Genomic DNA, 26,440 nt, shown 5'->3' on the forward strand with positions numbered 1-26,440 from the left:
GAGAGAGAGAGAGGCAGAGAGAGAGAGAGGCAGAGAGAGAGAGGGGCAGAGAGAGAGAGACAGAGACAGAGAGAGACAGAGAGAGACAGAGAGAGACAGAGAGAGACAGAGGCAGAGAGAGAGACAGAGACAGAGAGAGACAGAGAGGGAGAGAGAGAGAGAAAGAGAGAGAGAAAGAGAGAGAAAGAGAGAAAGACTGAGCCAGCCTAAGATGGCAATGTCCCTTGAAATCCAAATCAACCTGGACGACCCAGTGAGTTCTAGACTACCCTGGACTACAGAGTGAGACTGTTTCTAAAAGCTTAAAGGAAAACTAAGGAGAGGGGTGGTCATATTTTTTTGGTTTTCTTTTAGCATGTTTTCATCGATAAGTCTGATTGACAGGTGTGATGGGGGATAGTGGAGATGCGATGGCCTCTTAGTGACCCCTGCTCAGTCTCCTACCGTTGGAACCTGCTGGAATGTCTCCCTTTTCTTCTCCCTAGCTGTGTTGAAGACTGAGAAGAGGATCAGAGAAATAGGCTCAGGCCTCAGCCAACCCTGGAGGAGCACCTGCTGCTACCTCCCCCTGTGCTAGGTAGCTACATTTTCATTTTAAAAAGCCTTTGTTCTTAAACACAGATCACACAGCTGCCTTGCAGAGATGCAGTGCAAGCTGTGATGTCACTTTAAATTTTCTAGTGGCCGGATTGAAAAAAAGGGGAAAAACGACACAGGTGAAATTAATTTGAATAACATATTTCATGTAACCTAGCATCTCCACGGGTTATCTTCCAACATGTAATAATAATAAAGGTTCTTACGAAGGTAGGATAGGCTTCTTATCTTTTAGAGCATCTCCAGAATCAGTCCGTGTTTCCCAAGGATGGTGCATGTCAGTTTGGGAATGAGCCCCATGACAACAGCATACTAGCCACGTGGCGACCATGTTGGACAGTGTGGCTGTAACAGTGCACATGAGGAAGGATGCTGTACAGATGTGGGAAGGCCCAAAATTCCAAGGGACCAGCTATGTAGGAGGACATGTGTCACCCTGCTTCTTGCCTGTTTGAATCCCTGTCAGGCCCTCTTCTTGGCTCACTCACCCTTCTAGCCCCATCTCTCCCTTCCCTCCCAGTGTCTCCCCCTGAGTGTCCCTTCCAGCTTTAGAGCCCTCCAACACCTGGATTGGGTTCTTCCCTCCAGCTGTCTAGCCCTTGCTGAACCATCTTTCAGTAGCCGTTTTCCAGGGTGGCGTTTGCTCACCTCCACGCCCCCGTCTCCAGTACCCATATTGGATGATGTGATTAAGAGAAGGGGTCTTCATTCTCAGCACCTACTGCAGTAGTGATTAGCTAGCTCTCAAATGCCTCTCTCACCCTTGGTCTGTGCATTCCAACAACGAAAGGGCCTTGCATTCTTTGTTCTCTGGAGTCTCCACAGCAGCTAGAGAGGTGGCTACTGAAAACTGATGATCAATACATAGGAAATGAATGACATGAATGACGTTGGGCTGGATCAATTCTGTGGAGTAACCTAGGCCTATGGGACCACACCCCACCCCCACCTAGAGTCCACCCATGACAGCAAGATCAGGAGCCCAGCTCTTTCAGCCAGCACTGGCCTTCCTGCTTCGATTTTGACAGAACCGTCCCTCTCCCTCTCTTGACTGGCTTTCAGTTGCCTGTAAATTATATTTTTGGTGGCTGTTAATAAAAAATATAGGGCTGGGGAAAAAAAAAAGACTTCTCCTAATAGAATTTTATTAAATGGCACTAGTTTAAAAATGTCTCGTAAAAAGTTAATTAATTTGGGATTTGGGGATGAAAGGCGTGATATAAATGTCAGTTATTATTATTACAATTTCAGCCTCACGCTTATGCTCTGGATCCAGACTCTGATCTGGAGTCTCTCTGAATCCCATGGCCTAGCCGCTACACTGACAGGCCAGAAACAGACTGGGACCTTGGGATCCTGTGGGGATGGAGAAGACTCCTCACCGGGTTAGGTGGCCCTTCCTGTCCATTCAGAATGAGACAGGACCTTGAGAACTGGCACCATTGCCAGGCCCCGGCTATTCTGAGTGGGAGGGTCTTGGCACTCCAGGGAGCCTCCAGCTGCAGTCGCCTGTAATATCAAGGTCATGGGCTTATCCCTGGCTCAGAATTCTGGGATGTTCTAGCTGTAAGTGAGCCAAGAGAGTTTTAGCTCTGCTCTTGTTTTACAGGGAGGGAAACTGAGTTTGAAGGGGAAGCGGTGGCTTCTCTAACCCAAGGTCATGTAGCAAGTTAATTAAATTTATGGAGGGAAAAAAATGCAACTCAGTGCAATTAGTGAAATGGGGTGAGGGAAGCCACTGAAGAAAGGTTCGGATGAATTTTTGGTGATGAGTCTAGAATTTGTTTGTCGAGGAAACAGAGTCCTCAGACTTGCCATGAGTTCTTAAAGAGTCCTTTGCTCCTTTATGACACCTCACCTTTGTTCCCTGATGGCACACACCTTACCTAGAGCTAGAGCAATGAAGGCAGTCCAACCTTGTGTGTAATTACCAGAGCAAGGTGGAGGGCACACCACTGTGTTAATTGAATGGCCGCATGCTTGTTTTCCATCTTCTTTGAGAGCTTGACAGCACCCATCCAGACGTAGGAACTGGGAGTTGGAGACAGTGAATCATGTCCGTCTCTAGTCATGGCCTCTCACAACCTTGCTAGAATCTAGCCTCAAAGCCGAGGGCGACCTCACACACAGGTTGGTCATCTGAGACCAACAAGTGGCTGCTCATTCTTCTCTGTGTCTGGCAGGTGCCTGCTTGTTCAGAGCCGGACTCACAGCCTGTCCTGAGGGGATGATTGCAGAAAGGCGTGCCTCCTGGGGAGCTTCTGCCTCACTGTCCTTATATTTTGCTCCCTTATAGTATGCTCCTCAAGTCCTTATATTTTGAGAGTTGACATCTCCTGTCTCCCTGCCGGATGAGACTTCATTACTCATTGTTACCATTCAACATGTTCCGGTGTGGTGGGGAGAGGCTCAGGGAGCAAGGAGGAAAGCTCTATAAACTCTGGCCTGGGCTTTTGAGTGAATTTTCTTCTACTAGTGATTAGTGTTGTCCAAGGGAATTTGAATTCGGGCACAACTGTCTGTGAACCTGGCTTCCTGGAGCCAGATGCTTCACATCAGTGGTCCTCTATCTCTAGATAGTGGGGTCAGGAACAAGTACTCTGTACTATTATCTTCGGCCACAAGAGGAAGGATGGCTGCGGTCTTCAGTAGTGACTGAACCCCCACTAAGGTGGCACTCCTGCCATGGTGATACTTACATTGTCCTTGTGACTCATGTTGCCTTGTTGGCTCTTCTGGGTAGGGAGATTCTCAAGGTGCTCATCTTACTAAGTCCCCAAAGTTCAGTGCAGATTCACTACAGATTCCTACTAGAACCTTCCAGTTGCCCTGCCACATGCCCCTGATCAAGGAAGCTGGGTGGGGTGCTCTGGCCTCTGCCCACATTAGGTTTCCCTCTATGCCCCCCCCCAACAGTGCAAACTGGTATTGTTTTTGTGCCAGTGGGCACTAATGGGAACAGCTGTGTCCTCACTGACGTAGGGTACACCCAGGGTCAACATGATCACTACCATGACTGAAGTGTCCTGCTTCTCAGCATGTGGAAACTGTTGGCCACGACTCCTTGTCTGAGGCGTGGAAACAGAAGGGCAGCTATACAGGTGGTCCCCTGTCAGTTTCTCAGCCTGGGTAGTAGGATGAGTGAAGCTGGACTCTTAGCTTCCTGGTCTCCAGTCCTGGAATGCAGGGGCCACTGCATGAGTGAGCTTGCTGGGTTTTGGGCCTCTGGTTGGAACATCGCTTCTTCCACGTGGAGGCAGCTGTGGGTTGTTAGGATGCTACCTACATTGGAGAAAATAGCTAGAAAAGGGATGTTTTCCCTGCAGCCGTCATACAGGGATAGCTTTACTATACAAGGGCCGTAACTCAGGGGGCCGTGGATGGAGCAGTCCTAAATAGGAAGTGAGCCTTTCTTTCTTTCCCTTAAGGCTCCTTTCCTCTTTGTGGCCTGGGGAGGGAACAGATCTCGAATCACCCAGTTCATTCTCCTAGCAGGCTCCTCAGCATCCCAAAGCCTGGCCGTCCAACTTGAATGACTATTACCAAGGTGCTTAGATCCTCTCCTTCAGACCCTTTCTCTGAAACAGATGTTCCTCTTCACCTTAATCTCAGACCTGCCTCTTTCTGGCTTCTATTCTCAGTGGACTACATGGTCCCCTAGAGCAGTGAAGAGGCCCTACCAGAGGCCCCATGTTAGCTGGCACGACGCTGACTCCACCTGGGAAAATACTGCTGCCCTCAGATGTGTAATTGTGTCATTGCCAATAATAGTTGGAAGGCTCTAGCAAGCAAGGGCTTTGCTAGGATTGCTTCCTGATTAACTAGGTCAACATCTCCAAAATCAATTTCCAGCCAAGTTGAGCTGCCTGGTTTATGCCATTCCCCACCCAGCCAGGCCAGGGAGTCTACATGGGAGGCAGTTAGTTCCCTGGCTTTGGCTTGGGGAGGCCTTGTTCCCACCTGAGAAGAAAGTCACTGTACACTGTTCTTCCTCGATTACCACGACTTTTTATTTTATCTGCCCCCCTTCAAATCTTCCATTAAACCCCCGTAGATCCTGTTTCAAACAGGCAATTAGACTAACAACGTAATTATATCCCTCCATGCTAATTGTAACTAGTTTAGGGGAAAAACAAAGAGAAAGAGGCTCTGAAATTTCTGGAAACTAAAAGCCACGGTTGTAATTCCAGGTATTTCTTGTATCTGGTAGGTGCGGGGCTGGTTTCTGCTGCTGTGTCACCTGCCTTGGTCTAGGCTGTTGTATCTTCTTCCAAGTGTGCTTGTGGCTTTTCCTATGGCAGGCCTTCCATAGACTCCCATTTCTCCTGGCCCATTCTGGCTGGCTGAACTGCACTCACTCACAGAGAAAGAAGATAAAGCTATGGAGGCCAAAGGAGGAAAGAGGAAGCTTTTCTTTCTGCTCTTGTTTATGCATTGCTCCTGGGGAGGTTGTGGGAGCCCAAGGAGGTTGGGCAGAATTGGCCCAGGTCCTAGGATTTGAACCCAGGGTTGTATGACATAGGTGTCCTGGAGTGGGTTTGTCACCTACCCATTTCAGCATTTGCCCGAAAGTCTCCTTGGGGCCAGGCCAAGGCTTAGTGAGCGAGTCTTGGTCCTTCCTGGTTGCATTCAGCGTAGGAGATAAGTCAGGTAGGCGATGAGTCAGGTAGGCGATGAGTCAGGTAGGCAACTGAACATGGAGCCTCTGGGAAGAGTGACATCAGAAGTGCTCCACTTCTGTTTTTAACCGGTGGCATAGGTCAGGGTGAGGATAGCCCAGAGGTGTCCTGCTGTGAAGGCTATTCAGAGCCAGACTGGGAAGATGGCAGAGAAGACAGCCTGCTTTGGGGGCAGGGTAGGAGTACAGGTATGGGGTAGCTGTGGGGAGACAGTCTGCCTTTGGGGTCAGGGTAGGAGTACGGGTGTGGTGGAGCGTCAGGTGTGAACACAGCAGGTGTGCTGGAACGTCAGGTGTGAGCATAGTGTGGGAAGACAGGTGGCTGGAGAAGAGCGGAAGCTGTCGAGAAGGAGGAGGGCTGTGGTTTTCACCTTGGTAGAAGTGAGAGTCCAGGATGAGCCGGGATGCAATGCTTTAGGTGAGGGAGGATGACAGGGCCAGCCTTGTGCATTAGAAAGGTCAGCTCAAGGAAGGCTCTCAAGGGGCAGGGTGGTGGCATTAAATGGAGATAAGGGAACCTGAGGGGAGGCCTCTAAGAAGCAGGGGGCCTTTCTGAGATGGAGCAGAACCAGCTGTGTGGCATCACATTCCGTAGATAGTGTCCTGTATAGAGCAGGTGCCAGGTCAGCATTTTTGGCTGGGAGCCTTGGACCAACCAAGCCCGGAGTGTCTTCTCCAGGATGCACTCTGTCTAGTATACACTTCCAGAGGAGCAGAGCTCAGTGGTCCTGTGGCTGTGGCCGTCTCAGATGTGCTGCCATTTTGCACAGTGCCTTTTGCCCTTTTGGCCTCAGCCCATGGGAGAACCAGTGTCTTCTGGGTCATCTTCCTTGTGTCTGTAATAGCATCTCAATAGAATGACCACTTTTCCTTTAGGACAGATGTCAGTAGAACTTCCTGTCCTTGACGGTCTTTTTACCTGGTGGTACCCCATTTGGGCTACTCGGTGCCAGGTGTTTCAACCCTGGGCTTGCCATCAGCTCTGTAGAACTGGCATTTCATAAAAATTCCATTAGCTATTTTTTTTCTTTTTTTAAACCAATGAACAATTTATAGATTCATTAACTTTTTACAACACTTGTGAAACCAGGAAGAAGGGAATAAAGGAAATGAAATATTTGGTCCGCAGACTTTCACTCAAAGATAGTGGCCCTTAAATAGGGAGCATAAAAGGTAGGTGATGAAGGCCAGTCTGAGAAGCATTAGGAAGATTTGGGATCTTCTCAACATATCCAAGATTGAAGGATAACTTGCTTTTTTCCTGCCCCTTTTCCTATTGCCATACTGGGAAGCCATTCTCCTTTCATCCAAACGTGTTGGTATTCTCCCCATCAAGAAGTGGTTGCTCTCCTGTGCCAATGTCCTGTGGGAGCTCACCACATCCAACAGTGACTCTGTGTGCGTTTCCTTATGTTGAAGTTTGTGATGTCTTGCTGCTCGTGTTCTCTTTCCTTTAGGGGAAACTGGGATGCCTTGATTGAGTTGTAGGCTTCAGGGCCAGACAAGCTTGGGCTCAAACTGGAGACATGTGACTTGACTATCTGAGTCTCTAAGTGTATGACATTGTTGGAGTGCTAAAATCTCTAGGAAGTACGGGGAAAGCAACGTGGATACTTTGTTACTGTGTTTGGAGTTTTGATCCTTCTGCCCTGCGGTTTCTGAGTGCTAGGATTACAGGTATGTGCTGTATCTGGCTTCATGGGGTGCTGTGGATTGAAATGCTAAGCAAGCATCCTGTCCACTAAGCTACCACACTAGTTCATGGGTAACCTTCACCACATGATGGCATGGTAAGGATGTAATGGAATGTGCCCTGATTGCATTCCCATTCCATTCCATCCTGGACTGTGTGTGGTTGGACCACAGGACTGCACCAGTTTGTCATCCACAGGTGTGCTCAGTCCACTTAGTTCTACCAACAGCAAGCAGGACATGTCATGTTTTGACACTTTGGTTCCCCAGTTGCACAGTGATTAAGTATCTCCTAATAGTGAGGCTGCTGGATAGGATCAAACATGACCATGACAAGCGAGCCTTCTGGGAGCTGGCACTCCAGAGGGTCTTCTGCACACTAGCAATGGCCTGCTGCTGTGACTGCCACCACTTAGGTTAGAAAAACTTACCCAGGGTGTGTATCATATACAGAACCACTTACCTTGGAGATTTGCTCCCCAGGAGATCTCAGAAGGGGAAAACTGGAACTGGAGGGAGATGGCTCAATGTGGGGCAGTGAGCTGCACACAGACAGCCTGGTCCCCGGTTGAGCACAGGCTTTGAACCCGGGTGACCTGGTGAGGAATGGCAGGTGTTCAGCCACGCCCCCTGGGCCCCTGGCTCCTGTCGCAGCTACAGTCTCCCACAAGTCCCCCACCTCCGCCCCGCAGAGAGGTGTGTGGCCATCAGTCTCTTAGGCAACTCCCCAAGCTCCTGGTATTCAGTCTGGACTCCACCCCACAGTTACCTGGCAACAGCCAGGTATGCTCCTCCCCACAGTTACTTGGTAATAGCCTGGTAGGCCCGGCCCACTATGAAAGAAGCTGCTTGCTCCCTCCTCCCTCCTTACTCTTACTCCTGCTTCCTGCTTGCTTCTCTCTTGCCCTCTTGCTCCCCCTCTCTCCTCATTCCCTTCCCCCTCCTCATGGCCATGGCCAGCCTCTACTTCTCTACTCTTCTCCCTCTCTCTGCCTTTCTACAATAAACACCTTAAAACCATGGACTGCCTCTTCTCATCCAGACTCCGCCGTGCTGAAGCAATGGAGCATGAGCTGTGCGTGTCTAACCTCCAGTGGAGTCCTCTCTGCACTCCTAGCATGGCCAAAAGCCAGGTCAAGCCAAGCAACCCGCCCGGCAGACCAAGCCAAAGACTCTCCTCCTTGCCGGAACTCCCTCCTTCTGCCTTTTTCCCTTCAGCCCTGGGCCAGAGCCTGCCCTTGGGCCCCTGCAACATTCTGCGGTGTCCAAGAGCTAGAATCTATTGTCCTTGGCCTCTGTGCAGGCCTGGAGACCCCGAGCTAACTCCGGAAGTTCCACATGGGGACCCCAGACTGTGCCTTCCCCACCCCTGGAGCGGGGGTCCTTTGGCTTCTCACAGCCCACCTTCCTGGCAGGGCATCTGCTTCCATAAGTGGCCCTAGCCCTATGGTGGGCAGGACACTGGGACCCCATTTTTAATCCACAGCTCAGTAGTCAAGAACATTTACTGTTTTTCTAGAGGACTCGAGTTCAGTTCCCAGCACCCACATCAGACTTTTCACAACTATCTCGAACCTTCCTCGGGCCTCTATGGACACTGTCATACATGTGACATTCATGTATGTGTGGAGGTCAGAGATTACTTTCTGAGAGTCAGTTCTCTCCTTCCAAGTGTTAGCTGTATAGAAAGTACATTTACTGACTAAGTTGTCTTGTCAGCCCCAGACCAGGTTTTAATAAGGTTCTAAGTCTCAGTCCAGGGTAGATGACACACTGCTGTCGCTTTGTCCCAGTGCCTATCCTATCCTTGTAGATGGGCAGCCTAGTTGTTTAGAGTATTGTGAGGTTTTCCTCACAAGTAACAGCAAAGGGATAAAGCAGGGAGGATGAGGAAGATCATTCAGTTTTACACCGCACAGGGTAATCGCTTTGGGGATCTTGTGCATATACCCGGTGCATTTGTTTTGGTTTACCTTGTATAAGGTGTTTGTTTGTATAGTTTTAACTGAGCTCTGGCCACTTCAGTTTAGCATTTTTGTCTCACATAGTTCTTTCCATCAATTTCAAGCGTCTTGTCTTGAGGGCTTTGGAAGCAGGTATTTGCTGATATTTTTAATGGGCTGTCCCCCAAATCCTACATAAATAGTGTAGTGGGCATTTTTGTGTGCGAAGCTTTGCCCTTCTTTTGCCCGGTATTCACAGATCCAGTTTCTTAAAGTGAGCTTAAGGAATTTTGGACTTGGTAAGACTGTAGTGATGGTGTCAGCTTAGAACTGGAACATGGTGACACACGAGACACATAGCTTCTCTCGAGAGTCTTGGTGACAGTGAAGACAAAAATCTTTACCCTGTTTTTAAATCTTAGAGGGATGGGTGGTTGCTGACTTGGCCAAAGGTCTGGACCAAGCCATGAGCAGGTGGCTGGGATGTTCATTTTCCCATGCCAGGCTGAAAATTCATACGTGGTGATTGTGATCAAAGAGCCCCACATACAGCCTAGCCAAAGTAGGCAGGCTAGCACCCAGTAGGGAGGCTTGCAACCTGCATTCTAACACACATGACCTCATGCACTTTGTTTTCCATGCTTTCAACATGTTACCCGGCTCAAAAGGCCATGCATCCATGGCATAGCTTTTACATTGGAGACATGCACTGGAGAAGCTTATGGGGGTACAGGAAGGGGGAGCTGCAAGCCTAGTTTTGGAGAATGCAGTTGTGCTTGGTGCAGGGTGGTCAGTGTTTGGGGTAGACTTCCAAGAACCGTACTATGTCTTCATTATTTGTTAAGTTCTCAGCCTTTCCACAATTTCCTGGCTCAAATGAATCATGGGATTTTTCATAGTCTACTACGCTGCTTCTGCACTTTGTTTACTATAGATGCTGTGATAGGTTGTTTTACCGGATGGGTGGACACGGCTGTATGGATGCTGACGGTGAAAGCAATAGAGTCGTTAATTGCATAGAGTGTGGTCTGGGCCGGCCATTGATCTGAGAGCCTTACATATGAACTCCTCTTTTCTATTGAATGCTTTCATCAGATCAACCCAATTTGTGAAAGAGAAACAGGATGTGGGATCTTGGAAAGGAAAGGAACTTGGTATTTGTCTTGGAAGATGAGAATTTAAATCTGCGTGCTGATCCTAATTGTGTGGCTTTCAGTAAAGTGACCTGAAGCTTGCTTATTCTTTGCTGACATGGAAAGCATGACTCCAGCCTGGTGAACTGAATGAAGTCATGGGTGTAGCAATCCCCCTTCACTAAGCAGATGGATGCACAGGGCTGATGGGACATGTCATCCTCCCTCACCCAGATCCAGGCTTCCCAGAACCTGAGTCATCTTCCCCTTTAAGGATGCTGTGTAGACGTGCTTGTCTTTGGACCCCAGGGAATACAAAGGCATGGCCCCTGCTGGGGAAGATGGATGGTCCAGTTGAGAAGACAGGTCATAAAAAGATGACTGAGTATCCCAGCTGCTTGATCAATACTGTTTGAATGGCTCAGGCCATAAATGCTTTAACAAAACAGGGAGGGAGGTAGCTTCTGTGACTGGGGGAGGTGGGAAGTGTGCCTTGGAGGCAGTCTTTCAGAGAATGTATCTAAATCAAGCCTTCCCAATAGCCAGGGCAAAGAGATTCCCAGAGTTGTGGCTATGCCCTGATGTGGTAGGAATGGTGTTGCCTTTAGCAAACTTAAACAACAAAAAAAAGTTGGGGTGATCTGGAGTGGGCTTGTAGGTGGAAGAGTTTGGAACCTGCAGAGCTTCTGTCCTTGAGGGTAGTGATTGGTCTGGTCAAGAGATGCTTCTAGACTGCTTGGATTTCCTGGTGGTGAGTTGGGATAGCTCACCTTCCATGTTTTGGGTTAATAGCAAGCTCTTAGAAAAGGCACAAATTAAAATATCCATGAAAGCTATGCAGGCATATCCACTCATGTGCCACAGGTAGACTATGGCTGGATTCCACACACTCTCTAGCTGCAACCCTGAGATCCCAGAAGCTCTTCTCTGAGCTCTAAGAATGCCATCTTTTCCTAGTTGTGCTGTGTGATAGAGGACTACACTTCCCAGATGCCTTTGCTGTCTGGCCTTCAACTGCTTCTGTCCATAGGCTATTCAGCAGGGAGATTGGAATAGGAGAAGGTTTTTTTTCTTCTGTGTCTGTTTCATGAGGTGTTTCCTGTGTGGCTGCAGTCCTCCCTCTGCGCCCCTTTCCTGTCCTGTTGCTCTTGTTGCGATTTTACTTGTGTCAGATAGCTCTAACTTTTGGCAACATGAGTTCATCTCAGTCTCCTGGCTGCATGTTACATTGCCTGTATTTAAAAGACCCGAGTAAGAGGCCAGCCTTATCTACAGAACAAGTTGCAGGACAGGCAGAGCTATACAGAAAAACCCAGTCTCAAAGGAGAAAAAAAGAAATGAAAAGAAAAGGAAAGGGAAAAAAGAAAAGAAAAAGGGCCCACAGTGATTTTCCTCTTTTTAAAAAAAAAAGTGTTTGTTTGCTTGGTTTGTTCATTTGTTTTGGCCCATTCCCTGGACTCCAAAGAATGGCCCTGACTGGACACTCTGACACTGAAGTCTTATGGAATCTGTTGTAAAAAATCTCAACTGTCCTAATGAATTCAGAAGAGTAGTTGTTTTTTATATTTGCATTTGAGAAGAAAATAGAATTGTAGAATAATTTCAAAATGGTCTGACTGCCCAGACTGCCCGGCAGCAGGCACCCACTGGGATGTGTAGAACTGCCATCTTCTTTATATTTTGTAAGGCTCCTTGCTTTGTTGGAAAGTGGGGGACTCCTTCCTTTCCAACTGAGAGAGAAACTATTTTGATTTTGAAAAAAATCAGTACAGTAGTTCTTCCTCCTTCCCCTGTTAGCCTGGACTGTTGATCTTGTGATATATTTATAGAGCTTGTGGTTGACTGGCCAGGAGTTATTTTGTAAGAGGAATTTGTAAGATTTTTGACTTGGAGCATGTGTTCCAGGCTTTTTCACACACACACACACACACACACACACACACACACACACACACACGAAATGGAAAATTTTAAAGCCCCAAACTCTATTGCTCTATTGTCTTGAGATGTCTTCCATTGTGATGACCTAGAAAAGACTGTTTTGGGTCAGGAAACTTAGTATCCTTATCTGTACAAAGAAAATATTGGGCTAGTTTAGAGGTGTGGGCATGTTACCACCCTCAGCTTAGTTCATTGCAGACATCAGTAGATGATCATAACCATCTCTAGTGGAGTCTAATATGGCCGTGGAATCCTCTGAACACACTGTCCCGGGCAGCCACTACTAATTGAATAAGATTGGCACTGAAATAAAACCAGCTTGCCATTCCTGGACTAGATGATTCCCTAGACTCCAGTTAGAACCATAGTTCTCTCAGTATTGGCAGTACAATTCATTTATGTTTTCAACGAGTCTCTTGAAGCCCCACCTACATGGAGCACAGCCCCAGCCCTCGATGTGGTGGAGTCACACTCACTCAGGAAGTCTACAGTGTGGCTGGTAACAGGACCGGACTAAGTCGTCCATGTGATTGGTGAGGACTTTCTGGTCAGAATCATCTAGCCAGCAAGACAGCAGGACACAAGGACAACAGAGTTGGGAAGCTCCAGAGTTGGGAGAGTCCTCAAAACCCATTCTATCAAAATTCTCTGTCCTGGGAGAAGAAACTGAGGTTTAGAGAAAAAAAGAAGTTACCTGATTTGTCAATGAAAATGTATCTTATCTCTCGGTTATTCGTATGTATACATTGTACCTACCTTTTGAGCTTTTAGACAGGGTCTTGCTATGTAGCCCAAGCTGGCCTTGAACTCTTGTCCCCTTGTCATAGTCTTCCGACTGCTGAATTATAGTTGTGCCTCATCACTCTGGACAATCAATGATAGTTTTATGAAGTCTGCTTCTAAGAAGTGATTTTAGTAAGAGGTCATTATGTGTGTAGGTCTCAGTGGGCCAGGCGCTGTGTAGAGAGAGAGCTTTGCACTGAGGGTCAGTCCTAAGGAATCCTGTGAAGTGAGCGCTCTTATTACCTTGCTTTCACAGAAAAGGAAACGAAGTCACGAGTTAATGTGTCACCCAGATTTTGAATTATGGAGCCAGGGTTTTAAACCCATCCATCTGCCTCCATATTCCATGGTCAGAATCACTATACAAAATCTGTCTTGCTGGAATAATCAAGATTTTCTTTTAAAACTACGTTAATTTTATATCTTACCGTCTGTGCCATCAGAATGACTCTTCAGGTCTATGGTCATGGAACACTTTAGCACTGACTAATTAAGGATGTCCTGGCAGGCTTGTAAAAGGGCTGGTTTTTAATCTCTACTTGATACTGGGGGGAAAAGGAGATTCAGAGTCTTGGAATGTGACTGGAGCAAGGCCACAGGGCTTAACCCTCCTGGTAGGATTTGAGTGCAAGTCTACCTGGTCTCACTTGTTGGTGTTAGAGGGCTTGAGAAATTTCTTATCTGGCACTCCACTGGGCAAATGGACAAACTGTAGACCAAGACCATTATTTCAGCAAGCCATGGGCCCTTCCTCTTCCCTAACAAGGTCATTTGGGCAGCTGAACAGGTGTTGAGCCTCAGGCCTGCTCTTGAAGTGTTGGAGAGTGACCTTTCCCACACCCATCTCACTTAAAGACAGCCCTATCTCTCAATTCTTGGTCATCTCATTCAGGCTTCACAAACAGCCCTTCCTGTATTTATAATAGATTTTTTTTTCTCCCCAAGAAGCCAAAAGAAAAAAAAAACTTTTTTTTGCATGCCCCTCCCCCACTTCCTGCTGCTCTGAAGCGAATATTTATCACCTATTTAATGAGTAATCTGAGTCTTGGCTTGGTAAGAGTGTGCCAGGACGAGGTTTATGGCTGATCTGGTTTTAACTCGCTCCAGGAGGTTTTTCCTGGAGTTTTCTGTAAAGTCATAAACCTGGAGAGAGGGAGAATTTTTGTGGAATTTGGTCACATGACTCACTCTTTTCTGTAAACTGAGAGGTTAACTGGGTGACTGAAAAAGATGCTAGCTCTCTCTCTCTCTCTCCTACTCTCCTCTCTCTTACTCTCCTCTCTCTCTCTCTCTCTCTCCTACTCTCCTCTCTCTTACTCTCCTCTCTCTCTCTCTCTCTCTCTCCTACTCTCCTCTCTCTTACTCTCCTCTCTCTCTCTCTTTCTTTCTCTCTCTCCTACTCTCCTCTCTCTTACTCTCCTCTCTCTCTCTCTCTCTCTCCTACTCTCCTCTCTCTCTTACTCTCCTCTCTCTCTCTTGCTCTCTCTCTCTCACTCTCTCTCGCTCTCCCCTTTTTAAGAAAACAACTCAGCAGTGTTGATGCGCCCAGAGGAGCATGTCCCCTCCAGATGACAGAGAAAGTCACTCTCCAAGGTCACCTTGCAGCCTGGGAATCAGGCTACCATTGTAATCAGAACAGGGCACACTCTGTGCCCCGAGCTGCTTCTGCACTGTCGTGTCGTCTTCCTTAGGGCTCTTCCTGCGGCATTGATGGTGCTACCACATCCGTGGATGGGAGACCCGGCATGGAGCAGGTGACTGATAGACACGTCTCATCCTTACCAAACCTGGGCGAGGTGGCCACAGCACCCTCACCTTAATTTTACAGAGAAAGGAGTTGGACCACTTTGAAGCCTTGACCTGTCTAGATAGTTGGCCTTATGGCCCACGCTGACTCTCAGGGGGCCACCTCTGTCTCGCCCTATGGGTTCCTCTTCCCACTGTGGACCTTAGCCTGAGGGGTTTTGTGATTTCTTCCCTGCCTGAGCTTCCCACCTCAGCCTCCATCTGCTTTCAAGATCTCCGTCTGGTCTAAGTACTTCAAAGACAGAATTCTGACCGTGTCTCCTCTCCTGAAGGCCCTTCTTTAACACGAAAGATAGATTAGGGCCCCCATACAATCTCTGGCTGTCCTTTGAAAATATAAAACAAATGTAATGTATTTAGAAAACTGCAGCATCTCACTGGCCCTGACCCAGGAGAACTCACTTTCTCAAGCAACATTTAGAAGCGTTTTGATCCTCCTGTGTCAGGAAGGCATGAACACACATTCAGAACTGGAGGTGTCACATTAACCTTTGAATGCATGGACCAACTTGGGGCTCCCCAAGTCGTGGTGATGACAACTAGTCCCTAGAGATGGGACCAGGACTGTGCAGTCTGGAGATCCTTGCCTGGCAGTGTGGGGGAACTGCCGCCACGTCTCCCATCAGAGGTGATTCATGTATGTTACCTTCTTCCCTTATGTGTAGGTCTGTGCAAATAGGTGATTACCCACCCCCCAACCCTCCCGAACACCAGAAGAATGGCAGGGAGTTATTAGCAGCACAGAACTCAATTTTGAGAAGTAGCAACAAACTTTTGCTGCTCCCTGAACAGCTCCCTTGTGCCTGTTTGGTATTGGGGCATTTTCTATCTTAGTTGATTGATCCTTGTCCAGAGGGTAGCTGGAGCTCAGTGATCTATAGGTTTAGTCAGGATCTCTTGGTAAGAGCCTGTGCACACTGATGGACTGATGCTCCCCTCCAGAGGTCAAGGCTGCAGTGTGGACAACGTGGTGCTCTTGGCTCTGCCCTGCCTCTGGCGTGGTGTTGCTTCTGTTTCTGAGCCTATGCAAGCTCCAGCCGTCCCCAGATCTTTTGCTGCTTCCAGGCATTCTAAGTCCCTCCTACCTTTCCCTCCCTCAGGGAAACCCTATTGACCCTACCCTGTTGATAGGGATGCACTTGGAAGCCTTTATCTTTCCAGCACATTGGAGGTAACTGTGGCCCTTGGTGACAATTGGAAGTCACTTAGTCACCATTGCCCCTCTCCTCAACTGTTCTTGTTATGGGTTCCCCAGTAACTGTCCTGGTGCTTAGCCCATCTGAGCTTCTAGTCTTCTGAATTCCAGTTCTTCATCGCCAAATCGTCTCTGTCTGACCCTACGCACCCCTTAGTCTTGCAATCCAGGGCAGTCAGTGGCTTAGAGCATCCATGTTCGGTTGGGAAATATGACACAAATTTGAAACCCAACTACAGTATAAGTAAACCATTGAGTGAGGTCTGAGACTCGTGGTCTAACTGAGAAGATTATAATACACTTCATTTTGGGGAATAGAACCCCTTTTTGTAACTTGAAGGTTTTGGATCTACATCGGCATAGTCAACCTGTTTTCATGGGTTCTTTCAGGACCAGGGGACGAGAAGCAAGGACGCCCTGATTCCTGGTGGGGCTAGGAGCAGAGGTAGGAAGGCACGTCCTGCTCTTTGCTTGGAGCCAGACTTTACTCCAAGGTTTCAGAGACGAAGGTCTGAGTGCGTAAAGGAAATGGAATAGAGTGAGGAGAACTGAGCCAGCTGCTCGCAGCCATGACACTGAACCATTTCTTTGGCCCCTATGACTGCTGGGTAACTTACTATCAGAAGGATGTGGCTAATAGTGGCATCTCCTCTACGTGAGATGGCCACATGGCACAACTCTCTCACGCTCCATGTGACCTATGGGTTGTTAAAAGTTGGACACTAGAAAGCTATCCGTTTTTTCTTGGTGTTCTGCTTCAGGTTTTTTGTTTTTGTTTTTGTTTAAAATTTCCTTGCCACTTTCTCTACTCAACCCACACCCATTTCTTGAGGGAGTCCTGTCCTGCTTTCTTTTCCCTACCACCTCTGCTGCCACATCCCAGGCACCGTCACTTATTGGACGCTACCCCATAGCCTCACCAGCCTCCCGCTCAGGGCCTGTTTCCTGAGCAGCAGCCACTGCAGTATTTCTGAAGTGGAAGCCAAATTGTGTTGCTTTGGCAAAACCTTTTTGTGGCTCTCCAGGGTAAGAAAACCAGCGCTCTTTAGTGGCCTCTCAGGACCCTGTGTAAGCTGACTTTTCCTCACTTCTCCTTGTCTCTCTCACTCAGCATCCTTGCTGGTCCTGAGCGCACTGTGTGTGCACACTCCAGGTTTGTGAGCATCCTTGCTGGTCGTGAGTGCACTGTGTGTGCACACTCCAGGTTTGTGGATTTTGCAGTGGCCCTTTCATGACCCAGATACCTCATGGCCGGGCCTTCACCTCCTCCTGGTGTTCCTCAGTGGTGCCTACCCTAACTATTTCTAATTCTGTGCATAACCCACAACTTGGCTTTGTGCCCAGCATTCCTGACATTTCTACCTTTGTCTGCCCCTGCATAGAACTCTTAAAGTGATACATATTTTCCTGATTACATCTAATGGTACCTTACCATCCATCACTTGACTGTAAGTGCAATGAGGGCAGGGTTAGCTTGAGTCCTTGCTCGTTGGAGAAGGTTGTGTGATTAATTTGGAGGCTATGCTGTCTGTTGAGAAGAAAAGGGATATGTTAACGCAGCTACATTCTCTAACCAACCTCCATAAATAGTAAGGAACATAGGACTGTCCTCTGGGCAGGCCCTGGGGCTCTGATAGCTGTTTCTTGGCTTGCTAGGGCCTCTCCTGAGCAATTTTAACTTAGTTTAAGTTTAATTCAAATTTTTGAGGTAACATGTGCTCTAAATGTGAACACTCACACATACACACACATATACATATACATATGGACACCTAAGAGTGTGGCCTTCATGTGAGTTGGTATGTGAATCCAGGGGTATTTGTTGAGTCTTTTCCCTGAGCAGGGTGCTGGAGACGTGGCTAAGGAGGAGTGACACATGGACACCCAGAAGGGTGGCCCCAGCCCTCTGGCGTTGATGGGAGGTGCTGGTGGTGCTGTCTTAGCAGTGCTGAGAGAACAATGCACATGGACAAGTTAAATCTAGCTGGGGGAGGGGAGCGAGTCAGTCCTCCAGACAGGAAGTGATTTTCAAGTTGCCATGGGGGATGGGGATGGCAAAGCCAAGAACCTAATTATACCACTATGGAAATGCGCCATGCAGGGACCTGTCCTGGTACCACTATGGAAATGCGCCATGCAGGGACCTGTCCTGGTGCCATCTTGAACATGCTCACCCCAAGATGGTGACCCCTCCACCTTCACAGAGGTGCTGGATCATGTGTGGTCCTCCTTCAACCCCTCTTATCACACAGAAAGGCATCCAAAGACCCAAGGAGCTGTTTTTCCTCCATTGTGCAAGCATGACAAATCATTAATTTTTGATTGATTTGCTTAGAATTATGGGCGCCCCAGCATTCTTTCCGCCACTGAACAGCTGTATAACAAATGAATATATCACAGTGCACAAAAGATTGGAGATCTAAGAGAAGCAATTACATTGGCCACCCTTCCCCCCACTTCACCCCTTCCCAGCCAGGAGGGAATTTTATTAGGAATTCCTCAAGTGGCAGTACAAAAAGGAAAAGAAAAAAAAAAAGACACCCCCCCCAAAACAAAACAAAACAAAAAAAAAACCCTTTCCTAATTGAATTAAACCTTCATCTCTGTCTTCTACAGCTGATCTCCAAACACACACCGGTTATCCATATGTTTGGTTGAGTTTTGTCCATCCAGGAAGAATTGTTAAGAATGGAATCTCAATTTGTGAGTTGAAACCAAAATGAAAAAAAAGAAAAGAAAAGAAAAGAGAGAGAGAAAAAAATGCTGTCTACTCCAATTTTGTCTTTTTTTTACATTTTCTTTTCTCTTCTTTCTTTTTTCTTTCTTTTTTCTTTTTTTGGTTGCTGCTATGCCTTTAAGATTTTGGAACTGTACCCGTGCACTAAATGTGACCTCCATAACTTTTAAATTAAGAATTTATGCTGGCTTGAAATTTATGAAATATTTCAGCATGAAAGAAAGCCCTTTTCCCTCAGGAAAATTGAGCAATAAATCACAGCGCTGTGGATTTACTGCCCTAGAGCCAGCGAGAGATAGGATTTTTTTTTTTTTTTTTTTGCTTCATTCTGAAAAAAAAAATGTAATCATATAAGACAGCTTAGCTGCTGTCCTCCCACTCTCTAGAATTTTTAATTTCAGCTGTTTCTGCTTGGATTTATTTCCAATATTCCTGCTCGGCTTTTCAATTTCCTCAGTTATTAAATTTTAATTCAGTGCATTAGCATTTAAATTAAAAAAGGGTTTATTTTATCGAAATCGTTGGCCAGCCCCCATCCCCGTAGCACACGAATTGCCTGTTTCTGCCATTTGCACAAAATGTGAAATGCAGCTAATGTCTTACAACTTACATTTGCACAAATTTAGAAATAAAATTTCTGGGTTTGGAATAATATTTTCTTTCCAAGAAAACCCTTAATAAGAAAATGGAAAAGAACATCTTAACATGCATCTGGGAAGGGAGAGGAGGGAGGGAGGAAACCAGAACTAGCCTTGCCCAGGTACTGGAGAGAAGCTGGGGGCTGACGTGTGGAGGAGCTGGGAACGAAGGTGGGGTACCAGATAGGGGCTGGAAGGCTGCCATGTCTACCCCCAGCCAGCAAGAATGAGGAGGAGGGTTCCCCATGGACCTGTCTCTTCTATATCTCATTGGTGGTATAGGTTGGGTCAACTCAACATAGAGAGGCAAAGGTGGCTTGGGGCGGGGAAGCAGGGAGTGGGGGGACTGGCTTTACCCTCTGCACCTGCCCCCATTTTGACCCATTGAGAGTGTCAGTTTACAAGAAGGCTGCCTGAGGTTCACAGTCAGACACAGACAGAACCAGAGCCATAAGGAGGGGTCTCTTTGGAGCACATAGTTCCTTAGCAGAGGATGACAGGTGACCACAGCAGTCACATTATCTAAGCTGTCACAACAACTTGGGCCCTAGCTGGGCTTGATGCTAAACTGTAATTGGTGTCATCTGTGCCATTGGAGACAGTCTTCGGGTTGTCAGTGGTGTGGTAGAACCTATTGAGCTGCCACCTTGAGCACAGGATTGCGGGCAGTCCAGGCTGGTTCTGCGGCTTGCGCAGACCATTCCTCTTTCCCTAGCCTTGGTTTCCTAGGCTCAGTCAGTGTTGGCCTACGTGACTGCTTCTGGGGTCGCTGTTGGTTATTTCTGCACAGTCCACACTGAATACGTTTACATACATGACCTTATTTATCTCAGCCTATGCCAGTCTCGAAAGCTGTGCTTACCATGTGCTGCTGTGAAAATGACATATTGTCTTGGAGTCTCCCTCTATGTCCATTGCCCATCCATCCTTCATCCTTTCCCAGCACCATCACATGACCACGAATGGGAGAGCATTCCCCAGTCTAGATAATCCTCCCTTTAGCAGCTCTGGTACCTGGTGCCAGCCAGCATCCCCCACCCCACCCCGGCCCCATTCTCTGCAAGGACCTGTCTCAACAACAATTTGAATAATTGGAGACATTTTGTCTTTGTCACTCATTTTTACAAAACCATCAGGAGTGACTTCCAGCTATATGAAGCCACCAGTCAGGGGCAAAGAAACAGCTGAAGACTGTCACATGTGCCCAAACAGAGCATCCATACTCCCCTCCTGCTACACTGTTGGACCCAGCCAGCCTGGCATAAAATCGTGATGGGAAGGGCTGGAGAGGTGGCTTAGCGTCTAAGAGAAAGTGTTTCTCTTGTGGAGGACCCGAGTTTGGTTCCCAGCACTCACTTAGGGCAGCCCACTACTCCCTGTAACTCCTGCTCCAGGAACTCTAACCCCTTCTGACCTCCACAGGCACATGCATACATGTGGTGTACATAAACTCACGTAGATGAACACACACATAAACAGAAATAATAAATCTTTTAAAAATTGTGTTGAAAAAGACAATGTTAAACGTGTCTGTGAAATATATAAATCCATGCCCAGAGATCAGCCTGAAAGGCAAGAGATTATTTGGAATTTTACAATTTCTTAAAACCTCTCAGGATCAAACGTCTTCTGCTTTGTAGGACCTAAACACAAAAAAGCAGCCTTGTATCAAGTCTGAGGAATAGGGAGTAGGGAAGAGGTCATAGCTGATCCAGTTCCTTTGCTTACTTGAAATGGCAGACCTCTTTCCACTTTGTTTCTTCTGAAATCACAAGCTGTCGCTTTTTCTAAACCATATGTACATGGCAGCTTCCCTGTCTCTAAAGTGTCTGTGTGTTTGACTGTGTGTGGTGATTGCGAACTCCACCGTGACACTTGGTTCTTCCAAAACATTGGCAGAGGACAACGGGTTCTAGGGCTGAGAAGGGTGGCTCCTGAGAAGGGTGGCTCCTTGGTCTGGTCTTATAGCTGTGGGACTTTGGATAAACAGTCTTAGCCTTTGAGTTGGGACCAGTTGTGAGCATCACGGGGGAGGAGAGACATCCTTATGTACTGGCACTGGCACTCACTGAGAAGTAGGCAAGAGGAGCCTATAGGGACACTCACAGGGACCAAACAGATTCTGGATCTGAGCTGAGAGGGAGGAATGAGCCCTGTGGAGAAGCAGGAATGACACCAGTACTTGCCTGTGACCCTGGAGGATTGAATGTCACTACTGGATTACCTGGTGTTTTGATTTGGTTTGGTTTTAAGAGAACCTGGGAACATGGGCTTTAGCGGATTGAACTCTTGTTATGTATGGACGGTGTGTTCAGATCAACCCCAGCCTTGTCGTTTCGCCAGGTTTTAACCTCTCGTAAGCACACATCAAAAGGAAGCTGCTGTGTTTACATTAGGTCCCTGGCCCTTCACTCACAGCTCTGCAACTTAGAAAGCTTGGACACAAAAAGATCCTGACCTTTGAGCAGTACGGCTTGACCGGAGGGAGGGGAGGTTGTCACTTGGGAGTTTGTGCAAGGTGGCTGTGTGTGTGTGTTTTTATCATAGAAAGAGGAGGCGTACAACAGACCTTGCCAGGAGTGCTTGAAGATGTGGGGCATGTGCAGTGGGCACTGGGGCACATGTTCTTGCACTTGCCACACATTCTCCTTGAATTAATATGGTTGCGGGTATTTTGGGGTAGCCAAGAAGAGCAGTACCTGTAGCCAGTGGGAGGAGGATCTCGGCGCTGTTCACGTTCCTGTGGCCTCCTTTGGTCTCTGTGCCAAAGTCTTCCTGAGTCCTGGACTAAGAGTCGTGACCCCAGGACATTGTCAGTCAGGCTTCCCAAGACTAGAAGCAGCTCCCAGGGCTGTAGTCTCTCCATTTGAACCAGAATTTTTCAGATTTGTGAAAATTTCATTTGGTCAGCTTTATCTCCCCATCCCCCCTCGCCCCTAAATAAAAAGATTAAGAGCTGGCCCTCTCTTGCTTTCCTCTGCTCATAGGGTGGGGGGCAGAATATTTTAACATAATGGGATTTTTCCCCTCCGGTTGGTAGGAATAAATCTGCAGCCACTGTTTTATTGGAAATCCCAGCTGAAAATAAAAACAGAGCAATTCAATCTCAGATTTAACTAGTTACTTACTTCTTGCCGCATCCCCAGGGCATGTGGTTGCTGGCTTTGTGTTGGCAGTGGGGGCTTGTGTTGGCAGTGGGCTTTCCACTGGATTTAAAGGGCCAAGCAGCTGTGAGTAGGCAGGTGTCCTGACTCCCTCTTGCCACTGGGGACAGGATCTCTTGCCTGGAGGGATGGAGCAGTGCACCACCCAGGGTGGTAGTGGTACCCAAAATCTGTATCTTCTGCAGTGACTGATGGAGGTGCTCTGGGTTTCTTTTGCAGGTGGACGGAGCCAGTACACCTGGAAGGAAAAGCGCAGTTAACAGGTACATCCCTCGCCACACCACACCCCTCCTTGTCCCAGGGCTTAACCACTGGAAAGAGGAGAGGCACCCATGCATCCTCAAGTATACGAGCTGGTGGGCAGTTTTTCCCATGCACCCTCTGTGGGCATCTGTGATGATTCACTGGAGAACTTATCTAGTGGCTGTTAAAGTTGGGGTGAGCACAAGCGGGGAGCTTTGCAGATATAATGGCATCTTTAGGATTCTCCAGAAGCATAGCACCCCCGGGCCCACATACTTGGGTTTGGGCTTATTTTTCTGAACCCATCGCTCCAAAACAAGGCTGTGAGCTATTCATGTGCTGGACAAGGGGGTCTATCCTTACCCATGAAGTTGGCAGGAGATGTGAGAGGAAATCCAGAGGAGAGCTGGGTTGGTATTGCCAGAGGAGGGAGAAAGACATAAGCCCCAAGCTGTGCTGTTGCCCAGTTGGCACTTGGTAAGGTTAGCACTGGTGCTGCAGCTGTATCTTGGGTAAAGCTCGAGTGATCCTGTGACCTTTGTTTGAGACCTTGGAGGCAGAAGAAAGTAAACTACAGAGAAGAGAGGGGGCTCCCTGGCGCATACAGTCAGGGGTCACCTGCTGGGCTCGGGGGTCATATTTTGATTACCACGTGGAAAAGTTTGCCAGTGGGTCCCCAAACACCAGTTCTTTAAAATGCTGGTGGTTTCAGGAGGTGCAGGAGGGATAAAGAAGGCACTTTCTATGGCCAGATTTACCAGGAGAACACTGGAATAGACAATGTCAACCAATTTTTTTTTTTTTAAATTGCTGTGAGACATTTTAGTCTTAAATGTGATTATGTGCTTGCTTGGGTGGGGAAGAAAAGAGGAGAGAAGGGACGATGATGTCATGTTTTTTTAAACCTCATGAACCAAGGGACCCTTTTATTGAGGTTTGCCCACTTAATGAATATTCCTTGGAACACCCTTTGGAAATCCTTGGGAGGTATGTTCTTTGAGTTGAAAGAGGCAATAGGTTCAGCTTTATTTCCAAAGCCTTTTGCATGGTGAACTGGGCATCATGACAGCAAGAGGGAGGTCCCTTTAACCTACGTGACCTCGCAGGGTCAGGTAGATATTTTACACAGTGCAAGAGACAGGTAAGTGAGTTGATGCAGGAGCAGGGTGTATAGGCTAGAAAGGGGGAGATATTTTTTTTAAATTTATGTTTCTATGATAAAATATTTTGAAAGAAACAGCTTAGAGGAGAGAGGGTTTATTTTAGCTCACAAACCAGGATGTAGTTGATTGTGGGAGAGCCAGTGTAGCAGTATCCTGAAACAGCTGGTCAAGAGCAGGTGGCAGGGGTTGGGGGTAGGGATGAAAATACACATGCTCACTCACTCGCTTGTTTGTGCTCAGCTTGATTTCTATATTTTTATACAATTTGCCTCCCCCCCATTTAGGGAATGGTACCACTCACAGTGGACTGGGTCTTACCATACAGTTAACTTAGAACAGTTCCCCACAGATGCATACCCACAAACTATTCCAGTGTAGTCAATTCTTCAGTTGAGACTTTCTTATCAGGCCATTCTAGGTTGTGTCAAGTTGACAATTGAAGAGCTCAGGTTGGCAGAGCTGGTCAGTCCAGGCCTGTGAACATTGGTGATAAACATTGGTGGCGAAGCTTGTAGCCAGCAGTACCCACGATACAGCCTTTCCTGGAACCTGGTAGTAGACTTTGTGTGTGTGAGTCTACGGCCTCAAAAGCAGTGGCTCCCTTAGCCTGAGTGGTAGCTCTTGCAAGTGTTCTTCAATCAGAAGCTCAGGACTGGAAGGGTCCTGGGAATTCTTATAATCTACGTTCTCACTGCACAGGTGAGGACACTGAGGCCATGGCAAGGAATTATCCTGCTTAGGGCCATCAGAAGAAGGAGTGATTGTGCCAGACCTGAAACGTACTAGAGATAGTGCCTTTCCCTTTCCTACACTCAAGTGAGGGGGAAGTCAGCTGTTTCCACCTTCTTCCATGTCTGCCTTGCACCTTCTGTGGTAGGCCTTGTGCCATGTGTTGTGTACTGTGTGTTTTGATGGATCCAGCCAGCTTGTATGGCTTCTCTGTGCCAGGCACTGTTCTAAGTGCTGGGTCCACAGCCATGCAGGAAAATGAAGCTCCATCCATACTGTCACTCCAATAGGGGTGGGGTATCATCCCTATTGCTCATCATCTAATAGATATCTAAATCTAATCTAACCTTTCCCACTCCAGAGCATATATTTGGGTCATTGTAACCAGAGCACATAGATGGGTTTTCCCATAGTGCTGGGATAGCAGCAGCTGGACTCTAGTCTCATGACTATAGTCAATGGAAGAGGTATGTAGAGATTGATTATTGATTCTTACAACAGAAAAGGGTAGAAGAAGGGTAATGTTTGATATCCTTTACTGACCAGGCTGGGCTCTATACCACATATATTTAGGGACGGAACTCCTTATGAGGGATGTCTTTGTTTTAGTCTAAGTTTTCTCTGAGAAAGCTGAGGTAGAGGTATCGATGGGTCTCAGGCTGCCTCTGGCCTTCCCTGGTGTCTTTGCCCAGAAAACTCTGGTTTTCTGCTTCTCCAGGTAGAGGGGCTTAGTTAAGAGTTCCGTAGCCAGTTACAGATCACGGTTGCTGTCTAGTGGGTAGCTGGGCCTGGTGGTCTAGACATGTCACCCAGGCTACATGGAAGGTTGAGAGACTGAAGGATTATGAGTGCAAGGTCTACCTGGGTTGCAGAAAGAGTTTAAGGCTAGCCTCAATAACTTAGGGAGACTCTATCTCAAAACAGAAAAAAGACTGGAAAAAGGTAAGGGTTCCCAGTAATTGTGATTCTGTGATTGGAACTAACTGTATCCTTTGAATCAGTGGTTCTCAACCTTCCTAATGCTGTGACCCTTTAGTACAGTTCCTCATGTTGTAGTGACCCAACCACAAAATTATTCTTGTTGCTATTTTCTAATTGTAATTTTGCTACTGTTATGAATTGTGACCTAAATAGTCATGTCTTCCGATGGTCTCAGGTGACCCCTGTGAAAGGGGCTTTGACTCTGAAGAGGGTCGCGACCCACGGGTTGAGAACCGCTGCTATAAATGACCACAAAGGGTGGTAATTGAGTAGCTTAGTGTCCCCAGCATTGACTGACATGTTAAAGCATCACTTTAGCTAATGTCTCTAGAGAGTGGGATCCTGGCCAGATATGGTAGAGTGGACACTGGAACATTTGAGATTACTGAGCTGGTTTCAGCTGGAAAATGGAGGTTTGAAAATGTTCCCCTCGAAGTCAAGACTGAGTCTAGAGAGCCATGGGCAGAAATGACCTTGAAGGATAGACAGCCCACACTCAATCTGTCAGGGTTTCCCTTCTATTGTTCCAAGTGCCCTTTCATCCCCACTCCTTCCTTTTGGTCTAGCATATACAATTTTGTTATTTTTTTCCTGAGGGCCTCTGGCTAACCCCCAAAACCAACAGCATGGGCTGCTAAGGCATTAGCAGTTAAATTGGGGCGGGGGAGTGGCAAGGAGAGGCAGCGTTCCCTAGTGTTAAGGATCAGGCAAGTGTGGTTTGCAATACTTCCCTGCAACTGAAGCCAGGCTGCTTTTACAAGCCCAGTGATCCAGCACTTGGGTGAATGAATGTTGATCTGACGGGTAGGTTACTACATAGGAACCGCCACAGCAGCTGGATAGATGCGTACTGCCACAGCTGCCAAATGCTGCTTGTTCCAAGGGGCAGAAGGCCTTAACTGCAAAGTTGTAGAGGAAATGCGGGCTTTGTAATTCAGCAGATGCAGACAGCTCTAAGTGTGCTGTCTTGAAGAACTGTGCCCATTTGGCCCATGGAAGGTTTTCAGAGTGGAAAGA

The 26,440-nt window shown here is 47.4% G+C and overlaps 1 protein-coding gene across 11 annotated transcripts in view; it reads left to right on the plus strand.

Moving 5' to 3' along the window:
* The window catches only part of Znf618 (zinc finger protein 618), a 167,343-nt gene that overhangs the window by 65,580 nt on the left and 75,323 nt on the right, over window positions 1-26,440 (plus strand). For all 11 annotated transcript variants that reach the window (XM_031377612.1, XM_031377615.1, XM_031377613.1 and 8 more), the window contains exon 2: window positions 22,527-22,570. In XM_031377612.1, the coding sequence (XP_031233472.1) occupies window positions 22,527-22,570 (44 nt within the window). The remainder of the gene's footprint in view (window positions 1-22,526; window positions 22,571-26,440) is intronic.

This window comes from Mastomys coucha, unplaced genomic scaffold (genome assembly GCF_008632895.1).
Source record: "Mastomys coucha isolate ucsf_1 unplaced genomic scaffold, UCSF_Mcou_1 pScaffold18, whole genome shotgun sequence".
Classification (NCBI taxonomy): Eukaryota; Metazoa; Chordata; class Mammalia; order Rodentia; family Muridae; genus Mastomys; species Mastomys coucha.